The following is a 25,708-nucleotide window of genomic DNA, read 5'->3' as shown; positions in this document are numbered from 1 at the left end:
GAATATTTAAATATATCTAAATATTCTTTTGGATGCAATATAGAAGTCACTTTAATTATAATATTCAATCCCTACATGAAGAGAGAGTCAGTGGTCCGCTGCGAGAGGAAAGTGGCTCTCTTATGGAGCCAGAAGAGTCTCAATAAAGATAAATGCACACACTACATTCACATATGCACACACAGGATATCTGATTGGTTGCAGATCATTCCCTGTTTAAAAAAAGGCATTTGTGTGTCGAGCCAAGTCAGGGGAGTCTCAAAATTCACACACAAATGCAGTGAAGTTCACAGACCGCAAGCAGTTTGTAAATCAAGATATATGTGTGTGTGCATCAGAAATACATTTCTGAATCTTGTCCTGTGCATTTGTGAATCTTGAGTGCATTTGTAAATGTTGTTTGCATTTCTAAATTGTGTGTGTATTTCTGAATTTTGTGTGCATTTCTGAATTTTTTATGCATTTGTGAATCTTCTGTGCTTTTTAAATTTTGTGTGTGCATTTGTGAATTTTGTGTGCATTTGTGTATCCTGTGTGTGTATTTATGAATTATGTGTGTGCATGTATGAATCCTATGTGTGCATATGTGACTGTAGTGTGTGCATTTATCTTTATTGAGACTCTTCTGGCTCCATACTCTCTGGCTTCGAAAAGTGGGTCTGCGGCTGTCGTTCGCTTAGGAAAGTGAGTTGATCGCTGCGTGAGGAAAGTGAATCGTTCGCTCAACTTCGCTGCTTGAGGAATCGTTCGCTGAGGAAAGTGAGTCGCTCGCTGGGTGAGGAAAGTGAGTCGTTCGCTGCGTGACTCCTGAGGAAAGTGAATCGTTCGCTGAGGAAAGTGAGTCGCTCGCTGCGTGACTCGTGAGGAAAGTGAGTCGCTCGCTGGGTGAGGAAAGTGAGTCGTTCGCTGCGTGACTCGTGAGGAAAGTGAGTCGTTCGCTGCGTGACTCGTGAGGAAAGTGAGTCGTTCGCTGCGCAAAGTGGGTCGCTGGCTGCGCAAAGTGAGTCGCCGGCTGTGTGAGGTAAGTGAGTCGTTCGCTGAGGAAAGTGAGTTGTTCGCTGATTGGCTTATAAGTAAACAATCCCCCACGTGGGGTGCATTCTTGTGATTGGCTAAAACAAGGGAGATATCTGATTGGTTGCTGATCATTCCCTGTTTAAAAAAAGGCATTTGTGTGTTGAGTCAAGTCAAGGGAGTCTCAAAATTCACACACAAATGCAGTGAAGTTCACAGACCGCAAGCAGTTTGTAAATCAAGATATATGTGTGTGTGCATCAGAAATACATTTCTGAATCTTGTCCTGTGCATTTGTGAATCTTGAGTGCATTTGTAAATGTTGTTTGCATTTCTGAATTGTGTGTGTATTTCTGAATTTTGTGTGCATTTCTGAATTTTGTATGCATTTGTGAATCTTCTGTGCTTTTTAAATTTTGTGTGTGCATTTGTGAATTTTGTGTGCATTTGTGTATCCTGTGTGTGTATTTATGAATTATTTGTGTGCATGTATGGATCCTGTGTGTGCATATGTGAATGTAGTGTGTGCATTTATCTTTATTGAGATTCTTCTGGCTCCATAGAAAAGTGTGACAGGCAGATCTAACCAGAAAGATGAGTGAGGGGTATCCAATCAGAGCAATAGCTGTGGAGAGTTTCCGTTTGTTGCCTCCACTGTAGGTGCCAGCAGGTTTGTCAGCATACTTGGACAACTCCAACTTCTCCAGAGCCCACTGAACCACCTTCAGAGCGAGACATAACAATTTGATATTTTATTTTTAACAGCAAGAGCAATGAATTTCAATTATAGATTGCTAAGTGCTTTTGCACTTTTTCAAAACTGATTTCAAGAGAGCTTTCAGGAGCTCTTATCCACACTCGACTATCACTGATAAGTGCATTTTTACAGAATGCCTTGTGACTTCACAGAGTGTGCTCACCCGTTCCTCATCTTTCCAGGGGATGCCGCGGAGGCGTGTGTACAGCTCCAGATGTTCTCGAGCAGTCAGGTCATCAAACAGAGCGTCAAACTGAGGACAGTAACCGATGCTCTGCTGCACGTGTAAAACCTCCCGCAAGATACTGCAGGACAACGAGAGACTCGTACTGACCAAGCCATTCACATTAGCAGTATATACACAAAATAAAGAACAACAAGGAAATATAAAGACGCTTTAAATAAACAACACAAATGTATGGTTAATAAAATTACCAATAGTGTAAAAAAACAATCACTTTAACTCAAAACATATTCTATATTCTGTCGAAAAATACCTTGTATTTTTAACACTGAAAAATAATCAGTAGTGTTGTTAGCATAGCAACATATAACAGCTAAATCTCCTAAATAAAACTAAATAGCATAAGATTGTGCTTATTTATTAACATTTGGTGGAGGTTTATGCTTTAAGAATTACAAGTAGGGTAAAAACAATAAACCTATTTCAAGATTTACTCTACATTCTGCCAAAAATTACTTTGTATTTTCAGCAATGAAAAATTAATGAATAGAGTCATTGACAAAGCAACATGCTATCATCAAATCTTCCTTACAAAAAGTCAATAAAAAATAATTTACTTAATTTTATATATAGTGAAGAAGAAAGATTTCAGCACCTGTGTTCCTGAATAAAGGCCTCTCCCCCTGTTGTGCTCTCATCTCCTGTCAGCATTTTGAAGGTGGTGGTCTTCCCTGCCCCGTTCACTCCCAGCAGCCCGAAGCATTCCCCAGGACGGACCCCCAGACACAAGCGGTCCACCGCCAGGATCCGGCCCATCTTGCGAGACTTGTACACCTGTGAGGAAACACAAGCTCTGAGGATCATGCGTTCAGCTCAGACAGACGGGGTTAAGCTAAAGTCTTCAAATGTCATGGAGTGTCTGACCTTGGTTAGGTTGTCGATCTTCAGCATGTCACTGTCAGCGTCTCCCCTCAGCACTCGGCGTCTCTCACAGGCCACATCAACATCATCATCCTCAACTGGCTGACTGTTGACAGGCATCCTCCTTCAACCAGATGAAAACGGTGACCTTTAGAACACTTTCATTTGAATCGCTCACACACAAACTGTATACAATATCCCACTCACTGGGCTTTCCTGAGGAAGTTGTACTGGCATAGAATTGTAATGAGAAAGCCAACGAAACCCTCAATGGTCATGGCCACCAGTCCCCGTGTCACAATGTCCCATTCAAATGGAGACTTCACCTTATCAAACTGGCCTGCAGGGAAGAAAATGCATTTAACCATCTGAAAAGAGCAAAGAACACTCATCAACAGGGCCTTGAGATGGAGAACACATAAACACACCGATCTTGGCGTAATACTCATTGATATACTCATTATAGGCCATCTCCATCAATCCATGACCAAGGTTATAGTTAGGAAAGATGAGAAAACAGGACTTCAAATAGCTGTTTACCAACTTCAGATCCTGTGAGGTAAAACATAAAAATAAAAAGTATATCAGGGATAAAATTGGATACAGTCGAAAAGATCAAGAACACTGATGTGGGACAGGCCATCATTGAAATCATTTCTTTAATAGAGCATCAAATCATCAAAATAAAACATCGAAAAATACATTTGCAAATAAATGTATACAGTAGTATATTTGTAGCTCCCCTATAGTTATAAAGGTAAATTAGTTACCTAAAAAAAATCCCTGTTTATACACATTAAACCTTCTCTGTCTGACCTACCTTGTCACGTTCGAACAGCTGTAGAAGGAAAGTGGCCACCGTGGCTGTTATGCCAATGAAGAGATTGATGACTATGAGGAAAACATAAGCTGTGCTGGGCACCTCAAACCAGAAAGAGGCCGGATACATAATGGGGGTTATAGACCAGCTAGAAAGAGAGAGCGAAAGTCACATTTTATGTGGCATTTTAAGTCCTGAAGAAAAAAAAAACTGTAGTTACTGTAACACTGTCTGATTGAGTCTTCATACAGAAAGAGCTTACCCATAAAGGAGGAAGAGAGAGAGCACTGCTGGGAAATTTGTAGGTGAGGTGTACGCAGGAAGGTCAAATACAAACAAAATGAGGACACAGCACGTTGCTGGAACCAGGTAGTTCAGCTAGCGAAGACAGGACAAAAGAAATCTGTATGAACATTTTTTTTAGCCCTCACTAAATCCTACATAGTCTCTCCTTCATCTTACCATGTCCCATATGTAGTTTGCTAGCCAGTAAGTGACAGGGTCACATCCGCTGACAAACTGCAGGTGTTTGGCTTTGGTGGATTTTTCTGCTACCAGGAAGACCACGAAGCTTGCTGGCACAAAGGACATGGCTACTATGATGAAGATGGCAATAACCACATCAGTGCCCTGGAGCCTAGAAGAAGATGAAGAGCGGATATGAAATCAGAAATAAGCTATGAGCACTCGAGCGTTGGAACGGGAAGAAGAGAGGAGAGTAGGACTTACAGATAATCCAAAGAAAGACTGGCACTGGTTCTGTTCATTGGATGATTGGTCACTGTGATGCCTGTGAACACAAACAGTATTTTTACTGCAATTAAACAATCTTTCCTGAACGAAAATGATAGAATGAATATGAAAAGTGCACAGTTATAGAGTAAAGACATAGTCAATCAAAGTTTTCAGTCAGTGTTTCCTACAGCTAATTCAGACTCACCATATGCAGCAGGGTTTCCTTTACTACTGGGCAGATTGGCTCTGAGGATGGCATTGTTCAGGACATTTAGGTAAGTGGGCATGCTATGATACCCTTTGTTATTGTAAAGCACCTGTAGAGGAAGACAAAAACATTAAACTTGGGACGAAATATTAGCTAAAACAACATATCAGCTATAAAGAGTAAGGATGCTCTGACTCGCCTGTGAGGATCGCCTCACTGCTATTTTGCGCACCATGGGTGGAGTTTTTCTCCCAAAGGATGCTGGGACAGATTTCTGAATGTTTCCTACAGTAAAGCCTCCATATCTACAGGATAAGACAAGTTTTTGAGCTCTTGTTAAAAAAAAAAATTAATAATAATTTTTTCCCTTATTGATTTTACCCTTATCCCACTTATTGATTAAAAATCAATGGGTTGAAACAAAATCAACATAGATTCTTTTCTATTTTGATAATCTGTTTAACTCTGGCTCGGACTACAAAATATTCAGTATTCAGCAAATTGGTCTGCTCCATCACTTTGCTGGCATTGCAAAGATGCTCCTTAAAAAACTTTATTGAACTTGGCAGCAGACCCACAAATTCAGAGTAAGCATTTCACATGCAAGACTTTTTATATAAAATCTTAAAGGTACAGTAGAAAAACAGCCATCTTGGCTGCTATGTTACTTATGAATTATGAAATGAATTCAAACAATTAGGAAATTCACTCAAAAAATGCCTTCCAGAAGATTACCTGTGTAATCTGAGACGATCAGAGGTGTACAGGAGATATTCTGACACATTGCGACCTGTGATGTCCACCAAGATGTCTCCGGTTACTACCTTCATAAGGGGCGGTCGGCCCCCGACTCCACTGGGGCAGGAGAAGCCTGTGCCCTGCATGGAGCAGATACAGCGTACTGGCTCCCGGATGGTCAAGGGCAGAGTCGGGGGAGATGTTGCCATCTCTGTGGGAACACAGCAAGGGGAGAGGTGCAATAATAACAAATGAGTGGAAGAATACATATTACACATCTTAATGGAAAAAGACAGAGTTGGCACCCAGGATGTTTTAGAATAATCTACATTATGCAAGGAAATGCATTTTTTACTTTTAGCAATAGTCAGCCGGTGTGTGGTTATTTTCAGTCTTTCCTAATATCATATCCAAAGGTGCATAACTTACAGTATCGATCACAATTTTTATTTCTTTTATATCTCTTGGCTGCCAGTCAATGTTATCTTTTGTTGTAGTCATATTTTTGGTCTTTTGATGATTTTTTTTTATTAAATTTAGTTTTATCATGTTATATTCATTTAACTTTACTCAGTTAAAAATGCTAAATTAAACCAAATATTAATTTTGAAATATAAATTATAGTGTGGTGTATTTATATTGTTCTTACACTGCTGTAAGATGTAAAAAAATAACAACAAAAAATTATATAGCACTACAACTATTTTCAAAATTTCTTGAGCACTAATTCTACATATTCGAATGATTTCTGAAGGATCATGTGACACTGCAGACTGGAGTAATGACTGCTGAAAATTCAGCTTTGCCATCACAGAAATTAATCATATTTTAAAATGTATTAAAATAAGAAACTGTTATTTTAAATTGTGAATTTAAAGTGAAGGTACAGGTGTATCTACATTCGATCAGTTTTGTGCTGAGCTTTGTTGAAACGGACCCAAGCATTTTTAACCATACACCAGTCTGTGAACTCTGACCTCGGACAGTAGTGGGAGGAGCAGCAGTGTAGTTCCAAAGACCATCTTCAAAATGTGGGTCTGGGTCATCTGAGGGGGCAGGAGATGGTGGAGGGGGCACAAAATTTGACAAAGGCACACCCTGTGTGAAGGAATCCAGGCACATAGAGTCAAAGTAGCGGGCTGCCAGGGTTTTGGAGTTGTTGGCATATGGATTCAGGGATTGGGCCAGTTGGTCCAGAGTGCTGTTGAAGGGAGTCTTCAATACACACGTCGCGCCAACTCCAGAGGGTAAACGCAGGGTGTTAACGATCCTCTGTGGACTGGCATCTGGAGAAAGTTTACTTCTAGGGCAAAGAAAGGTTGATAGGGATTGAGAGCGAAAATGTCTGTGTAATAATGCAAAAGGAGCCTGTAGATATTGAAAAAGTGTTATTTTGCTGTACATTGACCTTGTGGCTGACCTGAACTGAAGCCTGTCTTCATTGGCATAAGGGATGAAGTTTCCACGAGGCTGTGTGTAGTTGTGATACTGAGATGGAGAAAGAATCAGGGGAGGGAGGTCACCTAAGAGCCAAAGAGAGACCATTAGAACATCCTTCACTTAGGTCTAATTAAGATCTGCATCATAAACTAATAAACACTGCTCTGATTCAATTATATAATATTTTATATAAAAAAAAAAGTTATTGCCTTTTAGATTAGTTGAATTGAGAGTGGTTCTTTGAATAAGTGGTTCTTTGTTAGTAGCTTGTACTGTATCTTGAATTTGGAAAATATTTAATACTTAATATGAAATATAATTACATAAAAATGTATATCGTATACACTTCTGTTAAAAATTTTGGGGTTTGCAATATTTTCAGTGTCAACTAGGCTGCATTTATGAGATCAAATCAAATTTTTGAAAATATTTGGAAATTTTATTAAAAAAAAATTTATATTGTGAATTATTACAATTTGAGCAACTATGTCATTTAGTCTTGTGATGGCAAGGCTGAATTTTCAGCAGCCATTACTCCAGTCTTCAGTGTCACATGATCCTTCAGAAATCATATTAATGTGCCCATTTGGTGCTTAATAAACATTCCTTATCCATGTTCCATATTAATCATGATTTATCCATGATACTTTGATGTATAAGATCTTATTGATCCCAAAATTTGAAACAGAAATGTATATCAAAAACAAAAAAATCTTTATTTCCTATACATTATCTATGAAAACAGCACATACAACAATCACAATTCAACTGCTCCGTGTCCTTCTTACCAATCTCAGGCACAGATAGAGCTACAGTCATTGCCACGCAGACAAAGAATGCAGGCAGCAGGATCTGTGAGAAAATGCCCTTGGTGTTTCTCTTCGCACAGTGAAACCTTTTCACTATCAGCCCGTGAAACTGCCGGAGTTTCAGCCACCAGCCCTCAAGCTTAAAGCTGCCCTGGCCCTCCTGTATGGTCCGCTCCGGAGAGGACTCTTCATCTGGAGCACAGAGGGTATATAGTACACTGAGTGGTAGGTAAGCATCTTATCTTTATCTGTTACCTTCAGGACTTTCAGAGATGCACTTGTCTGTGACAGACTTCCTCTTTAAATTTCCAGAGGTGGCAAACAGCATTAGAATGCACAAAATGTTCTTTTTAAAAGCCTTAAAGGTATAACTATGAAAAGAGCAGTTTACTAGTTTGTTCCTTCACAGTTTACAAACTACCAACTGAGCTATTAATAAAGAAAAGTGTCTACACATTTTAATTAATTAAATACATAATAATACAAATAGATTATTAAATAATCATCAATAGTTGATAAAACGTTTACAAATATTGAATACAAATGATCTGTAATTAACAATTTACGTCATGTTTAAGTGTCTAATAAGTTTTGTTCATTTTTTTAGACCTTTTAGAACTCTTACAGACCATAATAAAAATGTATGCTAATAATAATAATAAAACAAATAATATAATAATAATAATAATAATAATAATAATAATAATAATAATAATAATAATAATAATAATAGTAGAGAATTATGGCTCTTACTGGATAAAACATTAAACAATATTTAATAAACGTTATTGTATTCAGTTTTTTTTTTATAAGGAAAGAAATAATGTGAAAAAAATCCTAAATAACATGTGTGTTATATGTTTATAATCAACAAAAAAAGTTAACGATGTTAATAGTTTGTTTCTAACGATCAGTTCTAATCACTTCTGAATGTCAGTTTTTAGGAATCACACAGCACAATGAAACAGTTACAATGTCTAATTTAATAAATGTCTTAATATCATAAAATAATCATTCAATTAATTTGATTAAATAATAATAATAATAATAATCTATATGCTATTTTCCTGACCTCTGAGACTGGCTGAATCAGGGTCCGGGCCATTGTCAAATAGTGGGCAATAATCTCCATAGAAGTCAGAATAAAGGCCCCCTTCATCCCCTCTTATTGAGCCCAGAGAAGAACTGGATTGTAGGGACGCTTGGCTTGGGCTGAGCCTGGAGGACATCATCAGGTTACTGAGCTCCACCTCTGGGCAGATCACAGCAGCAGGTGTTGCCCCCTCACACTGCGACCCTCCTAACAGATTAGAAGGCTTCCCAGCTGATGCTCCACCAGGAGAGTCCTTCATATCTGACAGAGGAAACGATAGGGATACATATGAAATGTAAACCATAAATACAATTTCACGGCTTTACATGCATGTCTACAGCATTCTTCAGCAGATCTATCTGACCATCAAACCTGCATCGCTGTTCTCCAGTGACAGATCTTCTTCTGATACCTTCAGAAAGACCTCCTCCAGCGTGGTGTCCATCACACCAAAGCTGGTCAAGGCCAAGCTGTCCAAACTCTGTTCCAGAGCCTGAAGAAAATACACCCCCCACACAAGTGTGCATCAGTAAACACCTCATATTCAATTTCATAAAGATTTTACTGAAATCAGATTATGTTTTTCCAGTGGTCTAAAATGTTTGTGTGTACCTGAAACAGTCTCTCGAAACAGCCTTTCCTGACAGCCTCAGAAGGTAGGACATAAGAGAGCTCAGTGTTGGAGTCAGACACCAGCAGACAGGAGGCAACGTACTGACGGATGAACTGTGTCACTCTGCTCTCTGAACATGGAGATATCGAAGACTGGCTTGACTGATCTAAGAGTAAACAGAAACATGATGTTGGGTCATGGCAGATGAAACGGCAGAAGAAAACTAGGAGATTTTTCATCTGCTCTTTAATATTTTAAAGCAACAGACAATGAAATGAGGAACAGAAGAACCATATATATATAAAATCATTTATCAATTTTTTTAAATCTCAATATATTGGTAAATATCTGTTTTACAATGTAAAATACAGGTAGTTTTTGGGTTATCTCTGTAAAATATATATATATATATATATATAAATGATGATAAATGATTTTATATATTTACAATAATGTTATTTTAGTATTATTTATATACTATTATCATTTTTATTAATATTTAAAATTAGCGTTTCGTTTTATATTTTCCATTTCCATTTTAATTTGAGATTCTTTTTTATTAGTGGTGTTAAGGTTTCTTCTTGGTTTTTTTTTTAATTACTATTTAAAGGGGTCATAAGATGCGGTTTTAATTTTTCCTTTCTCTTTGGAGTGTTACAAGCTCTTGGTGCATAAAGAAGATCTGTAAAGTTGCAAAGACTAAAGTCTCAAATCCAAAGAGATAGTCTTTATAAAAGTTAAGAGTCAACCACTCCTACTTAAAACGGCTCACTCTAACACCCCCCCACATCTCTCATCATGATGTGGGAAGATTTGCATAACACTGCCCAAATGTTCACGCAACGAAAGAAGGCGTAACTTTTATTCTCGCTGTAGTATTGTCGATGCCGCGCCCGCTGTGTTACGGAGACAGGGTCTGTTTCATTGGCTTTCATCGTGGACGAAGCGTAGTCCAGCCCTGGGTCATCACATGTGGTTGCCACAAGACCATCGTCCGCTCCTTCGTTGAATCTGCTGGCCGGACCGTTCTCAAGCCCAACTTTGCTCACAAAAAAGCCGGCGTCTACACACTCTAGCCCGCCGTGAGTGATGCTGTGTTCCGTAGTGAAAGCGAAACTACTTTGTTTGGTCTTCCAAAAGTGGACACAACTAAAAATCAGTGCTTAAGTTGTATTTACAACACATGTTCCAGAACAGTTCAACGAGTAGACTAAAATGCCGTCTATTCTGACTCTCAGCCTGTAAGTAAGTTTTTGATATTTGAAGAATTTGCCACTGATGATTCAAAAGTGAGTTTTGAGCGGTGTAAAGTAGCACTTGTTGTTTGTCATTTCTCCGATCACAAATGCAGACATGGTTTTTGTTTACACTGTGCGATACGCAACGCAACATGTTAAAGACAGTATAAGTCATTAAAATCAGTAATTATGTCAACACGGGATAATACAAATGCCTCGTTTAGAATGGGTTTTAATCACAGACCGATGAGCTTTGTAAAAATGTATGCTTTTCAGAAAGGTGGGACATAGAGGAGAAACAATAATGTACAGTATGTGGAAAATAATGTGTTTTTTTAACCTTTTATTTTTATATATATATATATATATATATATATATATATATATATATATATATATATATATATATATATATATATATATATATATATATATATATATATATATATATATATATATATTGGGGGAAATAGGGAATCAGGTAGGTAAACGATGTGAGCTGGTCTCAAACTCACAATGCCAACATGCCAAAATGTGCAAGTCTACCAATGAGAAGACGCGTATCCGCACATATACCTGCAGTGTGTGAGTCACTCTGTTTCTTGACAAGTGTAAGTTTGTAGCCGTCTCCATATGTGCTCTTGAGGAACAGGGGGGAACCGCAGCACTTGAGTTTGCCATGAGAGATGATGGCAATACGGTCTCCCAGCAAATCCGCCTCGTCCATGTGGTGAGTGGAGAGCAGGATGGTACGACCTGCTCACACACACACACACACACATTCTAGTTTGGGACTGATCATATATTTGGTAACTGATTATCAAACCCACACTTTTAAACAGTATTGTTTTTCTGATTAGTAATGATAGGATCACCTTGTTTATATTTAAGAATGAGGTCCCAGATTGCTCGGCGGGCATACGGGTCGACTCCTGCTGTGGGTTCATCCAAAATCACTGCCCGGGACCCACCTACAAACGCAATTGCCACCGACAACTTCCTCTTCATCCCCCCAGACAGAGTCTGAACCAGACTGTGACGCTTGTTAGACAATTCGAGATCCTCTATCATCCTGTGAATTCCAACACACAGCCTTGATGAACTCAGGTATGGGTACAATTGAGAAAGTGTTAACAAAATGTGAGTGTAAACCCACTTGTCCATCTCCTTCCGGATATCTTCTTCAGCCATGCCCTTCAGACGCGAGTAGAACCACAGGTGTTCCTCCACACTGAGCTTGTCAAACAGAACGTTGTGCTGGGGACACATGCCCAAATTCTGCCTGATGCGCTCCATCTCTGTGCGGATGTCATGGCCGTATATAGTGGCAGAGCCAGAGGTGGGTGGAAACAGTCCCGTGAGTATAGACCTATAAGAGATTCATTATATACTAAATTCATTTTCTGCAGGAAACATTAGTTTCATACATACATCCAATTTTACAGTTGTAGTGTGCCATTATCAGCCAATAACAAGCACAGTATGGTTCCAGAACCACCCTAACACACATTAAGAAACACAATATCCTAACACTCACATGGTGGTGGTCTTGCCAGCCCCATTGTGTCCCAAGAAGGAGACAACCTGGTTTTCATGCAGGTTTAGACTCAGCTTGTTTAGGGCCAGTTTGCTGCCCGTCTTGTAGACTTTGGTCAGTTTGTCTATGCACACCACCAGCGGCAAGTGACTGGGTTCTTCTTCAATTCCACGAGTTTCCTCTAAGCAACAAACAGACAATAAATTTAGTAACATGCCAAAAAATATCTCAACAAATGACATTTAATCACAAAACATAGCTAAGTTTAACAAAGAGTGCTTGCTGATAATACGATGGATGATTAGAGCTGAAGATCTTTGCCGGGACCCGACGGGTTGGATTCAATAATGCTCCTCCACAAAAACATGTAGGCTTAGCCTAATCTCTGTGAGTAAAGGTTTTTTAAATGAGAAATAAATATTCATTGAGTCTTAAATGCATAATGTGGACAGAATATTTACGCTAATGTTGGCATTATTCTTTTATTAAATGTCAGCTGCTAGTGGTGAAGCAAATCCGTTGGAGCCTTTATCTTAATTTCGTTATTGCCAAATACCCATCTTAATTAAAAATGTATTTTAATTTAATTTGTTAAAAAATACTCTTTTTTTTTTTTTATTGGTGCGTTGGTCTATTTATAGGCTAAATAAGCCTATGCCTATTTAGAGTGCTGAGATGTTACGATATTACAGACTCAGAGGACTTATTTTATTACTTTATTCCAACTTCCACGTGGTCTAGTTTACGTTAGTTATGAATAAATTATGTTAAAACATGTATAAATGACTCATTCTTGACACAAGACCAAAGAGCTGTTTGTGTGCTCACATTTTAATAATGTCAGGCTGTAAAGGGGTTTGGGCTTTTAAAAAGCTGTCAATCAAAATGTAGCTACTTGTCGTGCTCGGGCTGAACCTGTCGGGCTCGGGTCCTGTCAGGCCTAACTTTTATGGCCCGATTACAGCTCTAGGATGGATGGATGGATATGGAACAAAGTGTACCTGAACGTCTGTGTTCCATAGCACAAGCTTGGTCCTCCTCCATCACACTCAGTCTGGTGCTGCCACCCCATGGCCACTCCCACGTCTCAATGCGGCCACTTCCCAACCAATAGGATTTCTGCAAGGGAAAATACCATGGCCTGGGCAGTCCATACATTCCTGAGGGGAAAAAAAACATTATGGAAAAACCAAAAGCATATACTTTAATCTTGATGCTGTGCAAGAAGACAGTGGGCACTGTTTGCATTGTACAATAATGACATCACTGCAGCTTACCTGGATGCACAGCCTCTATATACCAGGTCAGCACACCATATACAATGGCATCAATGGTGAGCATAACCATAGACAGCAGGAGGTTAAAGTCATCGCCCTCTACAGGTGACTGGTTGATAGTGCGCCACTGGATTCCAACCCCAGCAACTTCATACAGTGCAAAGTACTTCGATCCCAGACCGAATGCTGTGGTAGACATTAAAGACTGCACACACACAGAGGAAGAATCACTTATGAGAAATGTTTACTGAAGATCAACAGACTATCAAAATGGAACATGAAAAGGATCTGTGGGATGTCTTCATACCGCTATACACTTCTCAAAGGCAGTGATTTTGTCATGAGCCACCTCTTCTCTTATGGCCACGTACATGTATGGCACATAGCTCAGAAAGTAGATGATTCCTCCACATGCTGAAGCCAGTTTGGCTTTAGAGTACAACACAGACACTAGGAAACTTCCCAAAAAGAAAGAACATTTACATAACATTAACAACTTTTGGACTACTTTTCTTTGTTGAAAAACTATGTAAATTAAATGAAACCAGGTAGTGAGCAAGTAAAAATAATTATGGCTCCGGTACCAGAACATGATGGTGGCGACGGCATAAACTGTGAGGAAGAGCCAAATGATAAAGGGATCGCTGTGGAGGAGGACCTTGCCATATTTCAGTATGAAAGTGAGGGCTGTCACTGAGATCGAAAGCTGCACAAAGCCTGTGATGAACCAGGCCACCCAGTGCACTGCGTTATTCAAGCCCATCATCTTCATCACCTGGGGAAAAACAGCTTGCATCAACCAGGGCAGAGCACCACTCTTGATCTCTCTCAAGTTTCTCAGCAAAGGGATTAGTTTGTTTTAAAAGAAAGTTCAGTCTCTAACCTCTTTCAGTCGTTGCTCCTTTTCTGCTACGATATGCTGGATCATCATGGCCACAGAGTAGACCCAGGATATGACCATGCACAGAGGCATCATGTGCTCGATAACAAACAGGAAACTGTAAATGGAAACACCTGTTACAACTCCTCACCTGTATGTGTGTGTGTGTGTGTGTGTGTGTGTGTGTGTGTGTGTGTGTGTATATATATATACACACACACACACTGGCCTGCAACCTGGAGGTAAAGTGAATGATTCTGATCTAGGAGAAAGTTTTTAGATTACCTTTTTTAAGTATACCTAAAAGTTTGCTTGCAGCTGCTTTTCCCCACAGTATTGTCTCCAAACATGCAAATGATACAAAAGGCTATAAACCCCAAAATGTTTACACTTTAAGATTTTCTAAATGGGCTTTCCTTTAATAGTAGTAACACACACAAAAAATATACCCAGATCTGCTTGGCATCAGAAGCATCACAGCACAAAATAAACTGCCCTAAAATGAGTTTATGATTGTCTTCTTTCCCCTGAAGACTGACTAATGCTGTGTCATTTGCAAATTTAATGCAGAGTGGAAGCAGAGCTTTTGCAAATATACCTGGAGCGAGGGATGCTTTTTTTTATTTATTTATAAGCATCTGTGTTCTTTCTGGCTCCGAAATCATTCAGATACCACTCCATAATGTATATAACACACATTAACGTGATGCAACTGAACATCTGCGATTAACGCAATGCAACTGAACATCTGCCATTCACAATGTCTTAGACACAGTGTTTTAGACTATGAGCAGTCAGACGGAAAAAATAATGTACACAAAATATACACAAATATAAAGACCAGTCTCACTCGTCTCTAGTGTAGCATGGATAGGGAAACATCTGCACGTAGTTCCCAGGCTCAACAACATCATGGCCCACAAACGTGTTAATGATTGCCCGCTCAATCATATCTAAAAGAGGAAGAGACATGGAAAATCAGCAACCAACACCCCATCAAGTAAACATGCTGAAGCTGAATTTACACACAGCAGCTTTACGCTGTGAGAAAGCTTTGATCCTCCTGCTTTTTCTGAGCTCTTAAATAAGTGCAGCGTCCAGAAACACTAAGCCAGCACTTTTCTGACTGTTGCACCAAGCCATACATAAACAGATTCACATTTCATTTTGAATAAAACATCAAATTGTATTTTTTTGGAAAAGACAAATTCCTGCTTTTTATCATACCTTGGATCCAAACAAAACCATAAAGGAAGTAGAATTTGCCACCCGTGTTCGGCCCAGGGCGCCAATAAGCTCGGCGGATTTCATTTGTTTTCTCTGTGAAGCTGGAGTTCTGACGAATCTTATACAAAACATGGGGTGGCAGAGATCCATCTTTATTGGTCTGGAAAATCACACCTAGAGAGAAAGCACAGATTAAGCATATGGCTACATTTAACAAGGTATGACTAAGGGCTAAATGAATCATGAAAATGTAGTTTTAAGGGAAATGGATGAGTCAGTGTCTCAAACCTTGTTAAGAATTAGCCGAGTGAATGAGTCATATTTCACCCCAAACTTGAAAAATCGTTCACATAAAAAATTAAGCCTTCATTGCATTGTGATATCTTCAGGACAATTTTATCACCCCAAATTCTCATCCCAACAAATGCATATATTTAAACATATTTTCAATTATGCTTCTCATTATCACAAAAAAATATTACTAAAATGTACAGTTGCATGATTTTTAATAAAAAACAAGGAATAATATGATAAGCTAAGAAGTTCTGTAAGATATGTTTGAAGGTGCTCTTTGGCATGGACAAATTGAAATCTAAAAAATAATAATCCAATGCAATCTCCAAAAAAAAAAAAAAAATTCCTTCAACTGGCCCTTTCATGAGAGAAAACTTTTTAAAAAGAGTACCAACAGTGAACACTGAGGCCGAAACAAATGGGTTTGCAGCCCTTTGTTTTTTGTACTCGCTCTTTTTAAATGTTTTCGATTATAAAATAGTTTGTTGTTTATGTATGTCTATGTTATAATGTTTATGTATGTCTATGCTATGTATGTTTCTGTATATGTGTGTGTGTGCATATATGTACACATCCAATATCCAAGCATGTATACAACCAGTTGTATCAGTCATAAAAAAGGCTTAATTGTTATTTCATTTTCTAAGCAAAATCTACTTTTTTATTCCTTTGTTTAGATTTGGGAGGGAACTTGACTAGTTATGTTACAATCACTTTTTTTCCACTAAAACTTTTATGAGATCCAGTGATTACTCACTTGCAAAGACTGAGACGTTGTCCTGGTAGGCCTGGTTCAGCGTGTAATTGACAATGCTCTCTTCATCAGGGAAGCCTCTGAAGATATCCACACTGACCTGAGGCATTTAAAATAAGCTTTAGTTTTTAGAAAAATTTTGAAATTAAAAGGAAAAAAGGAAATCGTTGTTTTCATGTTCATTCGAATTCCACTTCAAAACACATGTTTTTATTTTATTTGTATGGATATATAAGATAGACCTAGTTAAATCGAATTGTTCTCCGGACCTTTGACATGAAATTTGTCCAGCCACAAGCAGCATTATCGATGGTGTGCAGCTGCTCCAGTAGTGTGGTTGTGTTTGGCAGGGTGAAGTTCTCCTCCAGCAGACTGTTCATCAGCTCACTGTCTGAGACGTTCAGCAGTTCATGGTGCCTCTTCAGGTCTGCAATGAACTACCACATAAGGACAAAACAAAAGTCATCAAGCACATGCACAACACAAAGTGCTTTTCAAACTAATAGCACTTAAATTAGCAGCTGAAAGACAGAATGTTACCTGCTGGAGCCACATCAGGTGATTGTGCAATTTACCCTCCTCCAGGAAGGCCCTTAATTCAGCTGAGATGTTGAGCCACACTCGGGCATAATGAGTCACATTCCCCACAAAAGCAAACGTCTCATTAGCCTATAGAGAAAACAAAAACAATCCGATCAAAATCTTTATAGCTATCCCAAATGGTTCTCTATTAATTGGGTACAACCTAAATCTAATGAAAGAACGCCCAGCACAAAGTTTTAGAAGGTCATTTGGATTCAGGATTCATTAATCAGCATTTTTTTTTTCTTGCAGAAGGGTTTGGGCTGCAAACCCAGTTGCTACATTATTTTTTTCAGCCTTGAAACACCTTAGCCTTTTCTGGGCTTACCTTTTGTATGACCTTATCCACCTCTGAGCCAATAGGAGAGTAGAGGATTTTGGGATTTGTAGTCATGAGATGGACAAGTAATCCCAAATTTCTTTGTTCTTTGCTGGTAAAGCCCAGGGAACTCATATTGCCCTGTTTCAGAGCTTCTGGCTCAATAATCCTGATGAAACAATAAAGATTTTTGAAAAATAAATAAATATTTGAAATTCAGAAAGTTAACGCATTGTAACACTCATACACACACACACCTGTTATTCCCACAAAGAATGGGCTGAAGACCTGCCCACAGCTGAACAAAGGCAGAAAACTGTGATTTAGGGTTTTCAGCCTCAGCTTCATTTCCTGCGGCTCTGTCTCCTTCCTCCACAGGGCTGTCGGTTGTGTTGAGACCCCATGTTGTTGTGTTGGAGCTCCAGGACGTGGTGTTGGCTATAGGAGGAGGCTGGTGGCCTGCACAGGCCCCTTTAGGGAGCAGTCTGGCCAGACCTGACAGCAAATCCACATCCCTCAGGAGCCGTTCTACATCCGCCAGGTTCTTCAGCAGAGCGCCGAGATGGGATTGATCCAAGAGACCAGACATGTTAGACTGCTCCAGACGCAACTGAAGAAGGAGGACGGGAAACAGTGCCATACAGAGAAAGGAAAGAGGAGAAAAACTTAATCGTAATCAGTAAAAATGTACAGTATCAGTGTTTCTTCAACTAATGGGCACTTTTAGAGACTTATAAAGTGTATTAAACACTTTTTTTTTTGTACTTTTAATAAATTAATTTGTCCACTTATGTCTTACTAGATGGGAGAAGTCTTTTATTCCTGAAAGTAAAGTTATGAAATGAAAATTCATATGAAAGAAAATTCATACCACAGTGTAATTTCCAGCACATCTCAAATTACATGTGTTTAAATTATTTTTTAAATTACAGTGGAAATTACATTTTAACAATAATGAATGTAATAAATGACAGTTTCCTGTGGCTTTTTAAAGCTAGTTTCACCGTTAGCATTTCTATATCCTAAAACACACTATAAAAAAGGCAATATTTGCATAATTTAATAAAATAGATTTTATTAAAAATTAAATGAAAAATGATAATTGATTTTACTAGTGAGCACTTATTTCAAATTTTTTAGACTTCTCAAACATGCTTTTCGCTGACATTGTGGTCTACCTGCTACAAAAAAAAAAAAACACACACAATTTATGGAGAAAAAAAGGCACAATTGTTTGGTGTAACAAATTACACTACAACTTGGACAGTTGCAATGTTTGGAAAATTAAATAATTGTATTAATTGTTAATTTCTTTATGTATAAAGTATGTATGCATGTATAGGTTACCTTTAATCAAAATGAACCCCTAAGACATAAAATGCAAATACCACGTTGTGTCCCTTTAAGAAGATGTGCTGTTCTTCCATATCGTACCTGATCAAAGACTCTCTGTGTATCAATCTGATCTCTCAATTCTTCACTCATCTCCTTAAACAGCTCGGCCCTGTGCTCTGCCTTTCCACCACAAACAGTCGTTCGATAGGCCTGTAAAACTGCTTGTTGTTTCTCAGGGACCAATAAGATTTTTCTTATCTCACTGTTCTCTCCTTTCCCACAAGTGAGCGTTTCAAGCACTGCACCATTCAACAGAATTCCCTGAAAAAAAAATTTTTTTTTAAGAAGATTTGTGAGGTGTCGTCATTAAACTGACGATTATGATTTCTGCGGAATGAAATTGCAAAAAAAAAAAAGGAGTGGCAGACTGACCTCCATCTCATGCAGAGCTTGAGGATCCAATGTTTGGCCTCCTCTACCTCCAGTGATCCCCAGAGCCTGGGACAGGACTCTGAGCAGAGCTTGACGGCCAGCAGCTTTACTGGGGTCGCTCAACGCCTTCTGAATCAGACCACCCTCCAGACTATGCCAGCCTCCAAGTAACTGCTTCTTAGTATGAATCAAACATTCTGATTGTTTTATAATTGCAAGGTTATAAGAATTTGCGTGCCCTAATTGGAAGTCCTTTACAGCAAATGACTAACTATACTACTACGGTATCTATACATAGCAGGGATGTTTTGTTCCCGTTTTGAGTATGCCATGTCTTTGCAAAACAAATTAGCGCAAGAAAATAATAAACAGTCTAAATTTACTTTACTTTTATTTTATTTAAAAAAATGCTCAAACTTGACAATACTGGTGTGACATAAATATGCAAACATAATTTCATTTGGCCCAGCATCATGAAATGTAACCGCAAGCTTAGAATTTATGAAGATATGAACACACCCCACAAAAAAAATACTAATAATAAAATAAATACAAATTTGCTATACGCCAATGATGCATTGTGAGATCACACCTAACCATCTAATGAATCTAAACCGTATTCGTTTTCAGATTTAATTTTCATGGCTGTCAAAATAAATATTGTATAACTCATATTATATTTAACATTTTCCATCCATTCAAGCATTATAAAAATCTGATATCCGATATCTTAACCTCACCAACCTCTCTCCAAAATCACTAACACATAGACATATCATCAAATCAGAAAACAGAGCAAATGATTTACAGGCAGAAAGCATTGCGGATACTACAAAAAAAAATCAAATAGGGCTGGGACACAGACAGGTGATTTCTCAGGACTATCTGTCAATGAGTAGGTACATTATATGTGTGGTATTCAAAAAGGTTGCTTAGAGAAGCTCAACAAGTATAAAATATGAATGAGAAAGGTACTGCAGCAGCACTGGCAGTGCATTAAGTAAAGTGTGGGAGAATTATTATATTATTGGAGACTTGCATTACTGTAGGTTTATTGTTTGCACTACTATTTTTAAGAAATAAAGAATTAATGTTTGTTTTTTTCAAACCACATTTATTTTTATATTTATTCAATTAGCAGTTACTGTTATACAAAATGTGACCCCAAACTTTTGAACAGTAATGTATATACACACATGCACAAGGAAATTTGTGTGTGTTTTTGCCATTCTGTACCTCCAGCTGTACAAGCTTCTCTCCAGAACTGTGAAGTTCATGCTGTCCTTCATCTTTTTCTCCTACCTTTGAGCCCACTTTAGGATCCGTCCCAAAGATGAGATTATACACCTGAACAGAGTACACACACATACACAAGCACAGATTTAGAAACTCCAGTCTCACACATAAGCTTAAAATAGCCAGAGAAAGGAAGAAAGAAAAGTCCCTCAGGAAAATTAACATTTCATTCGTAAACTCACAAGAGAAAATCTCAACACTACAGAACGTTATCCCAACACATTAAAGGGTGTTACGCTGGAGCTCCTCTGCCCTAAAGCATTAGAATCTATCGCACATTCTCTCTCTCTCTCTGTTGTCATGAAGCAGAATCATTAAGGGTGCTGCAAACTCGAGCTGAGACACCAAAGAGGATGAAAGAGGAAGAAGGCTCAGAAGAGCATGACGCTGAGTCATGATTTGGACTTCAAAAGCACTGCTGTCTGACCTGGGTTGAAGGAAAAAGGAAGTTGAGGTGAGAAAACAGACCTCTTTCAGGTTGATGGAGGAGGAGAGAAGCAGGCTGGCGGTGTCGTTTGGCAGGGAAAGGTTTCTGATCAGGAACTGCTGGAACATCGACTGGTTCCGGAGGACACTTCCCACGGTAAAACCTAAAGCAGAGACATGCACACAAAATTTTTCATCAAAATAATCTTTTAATTAATGCAGTTGGCATATGTACACTACCATTTACAGGTGTATCTCAATGAATTAGAATGTCATGGGAAAGGTAATTTATTTCAGTAATTCAACTCAAATTGTGAAACTCATGTATTAAATAAATTCAATGCACACAGACTGAAGTAGTTTAAGTATTTGGTTCTTTTAATTGTGATCATTTTGGCTCACATATGCTGGCATGCCAATCAGCTAATCAACTCAAAACACCTGCAAAAGTTTCATGAGCCTTCAAAATGGTCTCTCAGTTTGGTTCACAAGGCTTCACAATCATGGGGAAGACTGCTGATCTGACAGATGTCCAGAAGATGATCATTGACACCCTTCACAAGGAGGGTAAGCTGCAAACATTAATTGCCAAAGAAGCTGGCTGTTTACAGAGTGCTGTATCCAAGCTTGTTAACAGAGAGTTGAATGGAAGAAAAAAGTGTGGAAGAAAAAGATGCACAACAACCGAGAGAACTGCAGCCTTATGTCAAACAAAATTGAATCAAGATTTTGTGTTAACTTCACAAGGAGTAGACTGAGGCTGGGGTCAAGGCATCAAGAGCCACCACACACAGACGTGTCAAGGAATTTGCTGAACCACAGACAACATCAGAGGCATCTTACCTGGGCTAAGGAGAAGAATAACTGGACTGTTGCCCAGTGGTCCAAAGTCATCTTTTCAGATGAGTGCAAGTTTTGCATTTCATTTGGAAAGTCCAGTTCATTACCATTAATTTCATTACTTGAAGTCCAGTGTTAAGTTTCCACAGTCTGTGATAATTTGGGGTACAATGTCATCTGCTGGTGTTGGTCCATTGTGTTTTTTGAAAACTAAAGTCACAGCACCAAAATTTTCATGCTTCCTTCTGCTGACCAGCTTTTTGAAGATGCTGATTTAATTTTCCAGCAGGATCTGGCACCTGAAGTATTCTTATTTGCTGAGAGTGAGTTGGTGGGTTTTTGTTAAATACTTAAGCTACTTCTGTCTGTTTGCATTGAATTTATTTAATACACGAGTGTCACTATTTGAGTTTAACTACTGAAATAAATGAACTTTTCCACAACATTCTAATTTATTGAGATGCACCTGTAAATGTTTGAGGTCAGTATTTATTTTATTTTTGTTAAAGAAATTAATACTTAGCAGGGTTGCATTAATTGACTAAAAATGACAGTAAAGACTTTTACATTGTTACACAAATGTCTATTTTGAACTTCCTATTCATTAAAGAATTCTGAAAAAAAAAAAAAAAAGATTAGGGTTCCAACTAAAATATTGAGCAATATTTCTTGAACACCCAATCAGCATATGAGAATTTTTTTTTAAGTATCATTTAACATTCTGAGGACTGATACCGAAGATACTGAAGACTAGAATAATGGCTGCTACTTTACCATCACAAAAATAAATATATTAATAAAGAAAACAGTTATTTTTTATATTTTTTTATTATTAGTTTTTACTGTATTTTTGAGAATGCAAGAGACTCTTACAAAAACTTACAAATATATATATTACCAACCTCAATTGAATGGTAATGTAAGATGATTGATTCTTGAGCTCAACATTCTTTATGCAGGTACAGTTTAAAGCAATCAATGTGATCATTTAGGTCGTCTTTTAGCCATATGTGTTTAAACTATGTAAATATGCAGGTTACATTGAATTTTGGTCGGAAACTTCAACTTCACCTGTAGTGTTCTGATTTCTAATTTGCATCTAACGCTTATGGTCAAAGATGGTGTAGGTATGTATGTATGCATGTGTTTCCTGACCGTGGCTGTTGTTGTAGTGGTTCTCTAGAGGGCCTTGTGCTGAGCTCAGACTTTCAAGGTGCTGCTGCAGTGACTCCAGCTCCTCTCCCAGACTGGGCCTGTCTGACGTAAACAAGTGATTCTGCTCCACGACTTCGCTGATCCTTTCTAACAGCTGAGTCACACTGAAAAACGGGAGGACAAATAAGAAGTAGAGAGGATTATACTAAGAAGAGAGGGGCAAATCATATGACTAACCAACCGAAAATAAATAATATAGCTTAGACTAGTGTGGTCCAAACTGGCCTATACCGTTTAAAGAATTTAGATTACAGATGAGAGGGGGAAAAACATTTGGAAAACACCTGTAGTAAAACTGATCAAGGATTTTCAAAACCCAAGAAATGTCATGCAGAGGTCATAGTTACATCACTACAATCTACCAAAAGATCAAATCATATCCAAGCACAAAGATAAGATCCATTACACAATCAAACAGCTCGTAAGATCACTAACACAGGTTGTGATAGTGACTGCTCTACACACCATATAATGAGAACAGAAACCATCAGAGCCCATCTTAGTCATCGAGAGAGGACAAAATCAGAAACAGAGCGTAGGTGGACTCACGTGGAGTTTTTATACTGCAGGAAGCCAAACTCATCCCTCTGACCATCCGGACACAAGGACTGCATGATGGGAATGATGCCCGCCGAGGTGAGAGGGGCCGCGCTGTAGAAGGCTGGACAGAACCGGGGGAAACCAGACCACCAGGATGGAGGGACGGAGAGGATGGAGGTGACAGAAAATTGAAATCCAGTATGGCACAGATGTTTAAATGGTTTTGACGAAGGTGCAGTTGTGTTCAGATGAAGAATTGGAGAGGAACATAAAACAGAGAGGTGTATGGATGGAATGTGAGAATGTAAATAAATGAGCGGGATCGTGGGATGTGGGATAATAGAACAAACAATGGCAACGATATTACCCAGGGTCCGTGGATCAAAGATTTAGGGAGAGATTAAAAGATGGGGAGAGAAAAAGTAACAGCCGTCACATATCAGAGAGCAAACACAGAGTCAGAGAGGGTTTCAGATGTCAGATCGCTCCGATAAACTCCAAGTGACCTTCAAATGATTCACTTCATCACACACAAACACACAGAGGTTTACTGGACAAGCCGTCACTGAAGCAGAGAAAAACTAGTATTGCTGTGTTGCCTGGTTATTCTACACCCACATGCTGCCGCCAGTCACGTCTTTTAGAACACGGTGTTTAGATGACTCACTTCCTCACTGCAAGCTGCTCCTGTGCACACTTGATAAGGAGTCAAATCTCAGGGATGGGTAAATGATCATACTAGTCTCGCAAAGGCCAAAAACACTGTATCAGGATGAGTTCAGAAATTATGATTATGTCATGATGTGAGTGATTCAAATGCACACTGAAAATTTCATATTTTATAGCAAAGGGAAAATTGCTCCAGTCCAGAGAATGATGGGAAGTGTAGTTTGGTAATGCCTAAATAAACAGTTTTTTTTTTAATGCAGGAAACACTACCATTCAAAAGTTTCGGCTCAGTATTCAGTCAGTGTTTTTTTTTTTTTTTAACTTTTCTATTTTAATATTTTTTTAATGTAATTTATTCCAGTGATGGCAAAGCGGATTTTTTTTTTTACTAGCCTTCATTCTTCAGTGTTACATGATCCTTCAGAAAATGTTCTAATTCAATTCGGTGCTCAAGAAACATTTCATATTAGTGTTGGAAACAGTTATGCTGATTGATTAAGCATTTATTTGAAATCGAAATCTTTAACCGTAAGAAGAATCCGAACTCTTGACATGTGTAATATTATAAAATGTCTTTACTGTCACTTTTGATCAATATAATGCATCCCAGCTGAATAAAACAATATATATCCCAACAATACTAACTTGCTTCCTATATGATAAAAAAAAGAAAAAAAAAAGAAAAGAGCCCTGCCGCAACATGCCACGTCGCTTCACCCAGAAGCAGCAGCGTTAGCTAAACACCGCTTGCCATCAGCATCTGACGACTCTGCAAAAAACGTTAAACACTGCTAAACACGGAGGCATGTTATATTTCTGCTGTTCCAGTGACAGGTTGTCTGCTCACAAGAGGTAGCTGTGTTTATGGCCTCGGTTTCCTAACTCTTATATATCTGACATCTGCTCCCGCTCCACAAACACAGCTGAGGATTAAAAGAGCAAAGATCAGTCAGGGGAAATAACCTGATGGCTCAGTAAGTGGATGAATTCAGTAAGTGTGTGAGAGAGACATGAGTCTCAGACAATTATTATAACAGCTTATTGGTTGAGGAATACAAATGTGTCAAGACGAGGTGTTTGAATAACGTGTTGTTGTAATAAAGATCTTTCATTCACAGTGGATTGTGGATTATGTTAGTGTTCAGAGAGACATATGGGGGCCCAACACCTAAACCTCTTACACCAGGCATGATGCAATAAAATGGCAAGCGATAAAAGCTATGCTAATCCTAGTTTCTGAAATCAGCCATTATAACGACTGGCGCAGCACTGTGACTAATGTTTAAAAACGCTCTAGGTGCAATAGGGTTCTGGACAATATGATATTTTGAAATTTTTTTACAATTTCAAATGTTTTGTTGTTTTTTTTAGCAGCCAAGTTTTCAAAAGCGTCAAACGAGCCTTCAGAAATATAAATCTTTCATAACATTATAAATGTCTTTACTGTTAGTCTCGTGCTTGCTGAATAAAAGTATTAATAAAAAGAACTCTAACTGACTCCAAATGTTTGAACAG

The 25,708-nt window shown here is 38.4% G+C and overlaps 1 protein-coding gene across 6 annotated transcripts in view; it reads right to left on the bottom strand.

The window, feature by feature from the left end:
- The window catches only part of LOC113091322 (ATP-binding cassette sub-family A member 2-like), a 58,101-nt gene that overhangs the window by 4,820 nt on the left and 27,573 nt on the right, over window positions 1-25,708 (bottom strand). For 2 of the 6 annotated variants that reach the window (XM_026256762.1, XM_026256764.1), the window contains 41 exons: window positions 23,534-23,645; window positions 22,925-23,088; window positions 20,972-21,093; window positions 20,444-20,554; window positions 19,208-19,384; window positions 18,875-19,096; window positions 17,698-18,050; window positions 17,450-17,609; window positions 17,080-17,208; window positions 16,809-16,976; window positions 16,543-16,639; window positions 15,492-15,665; window positions 15,115-15,217; window positions 14,268-14,382; window positions 13,969-14,159; window positions 13,692-13,842; window positions 13,385-13,589; window positions 13,109-13,267; window positions 12,108-12,288; window positions 11,727-11,939; window positions 11,446-11,642; window positions 11,147-11,326; window positions 9,332-9,498; window positions 9,092-9,212; window positions 8,699-8,980; window positions 7,606-7,818; window positions 6,786-6,900; window positions 6,355-6,680; window positions 5,375-5,588; window positions 4,839-4,944; window positions 4,637-4,748; window positions 4,426-4,486; window positions 4,159-4,333; window positions 3,959-4,074; window positions 3,697-3,844; window positions 3,305-3,428; window positions 3,084-3,216; window positions 2,880-3,000; window positions 2,611-2,789; window positions 1,935-2,076; window positions 1,602-1,736 (listed from right to left, as the gene is read on the bottom strand). In XM_026256762.1, the coding sequence (XP_026112547.1) occupies window positions 1,602-1,736; window positions 1,935-2,076; window positions 2,611-2,789; window positions 2,880-3,000; window positions 3,084-3,216; window positions 3,305-3,428; window positions 3,697-3,844; window positions 3,959-4,074; window positions 4,159-4,333; window positions 4,426-4,486; window positions 4,637-4,748; window positions 4,839-4,944; window positions 5,375-5,588; window positions 6,355-6,680; window positions 6,786-6,900; window positions 7,606-7,818; window positions 8,699-8,980; window positions 9,092-9,212; window positions 9,332-9,498; window positions 11,147-11,326; window positions 11,446-11,642; window positions 11,727-11,939; window positions 12,108-12,288; window positions 13,109-13,267; window positions 13,385-13,589; window positions 13,692-13,842; window positions 13,969-14,159; window positions 14,268-14,382; window positions 15,115-15,217; window positions 15,492-15,665; window positions 16,543-16,639; window positions 16,809-16,976; window positions 17,080-17,208; window positions 17,450-17,609; window positions 17,698-18,050; window positions 18,875-19,096; window positions 19,208-19,384; window positions 20,444-20,554; window positions 20,972-21,093; window positions 22,925-23,088; window positions 23,534-23,645 (6,674 nt within the window). The remainder of the gene's footprint in view (window positions 1-1,601; window positions 1,737-1,934; window positions 2,077-2,610; window positions 2,790-2,879; window positions 3,001-3,083; window positions 3,217-3,304; window positions 3,429-3,696; window positions 3,845-3,958; window positions 4,075-4,158; window positions 4,334-4,425; window positions 4,487-4,636; window positions 4,749-4,838; window positions 4,945-5,374; window positions 5,589-6,354; window positions 6,681-6,785; window positions 6,901-7,605; window positions 7,819-8,698; window positions 8,981-9,091; window positions 9,213-9,331; window positions 9,499-11,146; window positions 11,327-11,445; window positions 11,643-11,726; window positions 11,940-12,107; window positions 12,289-13,108; window positions 13,268-13,384; window positions 13,590-13,691; window positions 13,843-13,968; window positions 14,160-14,267; window positions 14,383-15,114; window positions 15,218-15,491; window positions 15,666-16,542; window positions 16,640-16,808; window positions 16,977-17,079; window positions 17,209-17,449; window positions 17,610-17,697; window positions 18,051-18,874; window positions 19,097-19,207; window positions 19,385-20,443; window positions 20,555-20,971; window positions 21,094-22,924; window positions 23,089-23,533; window positions 23,646-25,708) is intronic. The other 4 variants (XM_026256765.1, XM_026256767.1, XM_026256766.1 and 1 more) reach the window with 3 other exon arrangements.

The sequence above is a fragment of the Carassius auratus genome, unplaced genomic scaffold, assembly GCF_003368295.1.
Source record: "Carassius auratus strain Wakin unplaced genomic scaffold, ASM336829v1 scaf_tig00214183_4049273_7079891, whole genome shotgun sequence".
NCBI lineage: Eukaryota > Metazoa > Chordata > Actinopteri > Cypriniformes > Cyprinidae > Carassius > Carassius auratus.
The sequence above is the reverse complement of the archived record's forward strand: the minus strand, read 5'-3'. Positions and strand labels throughout refer to the sequence as shown.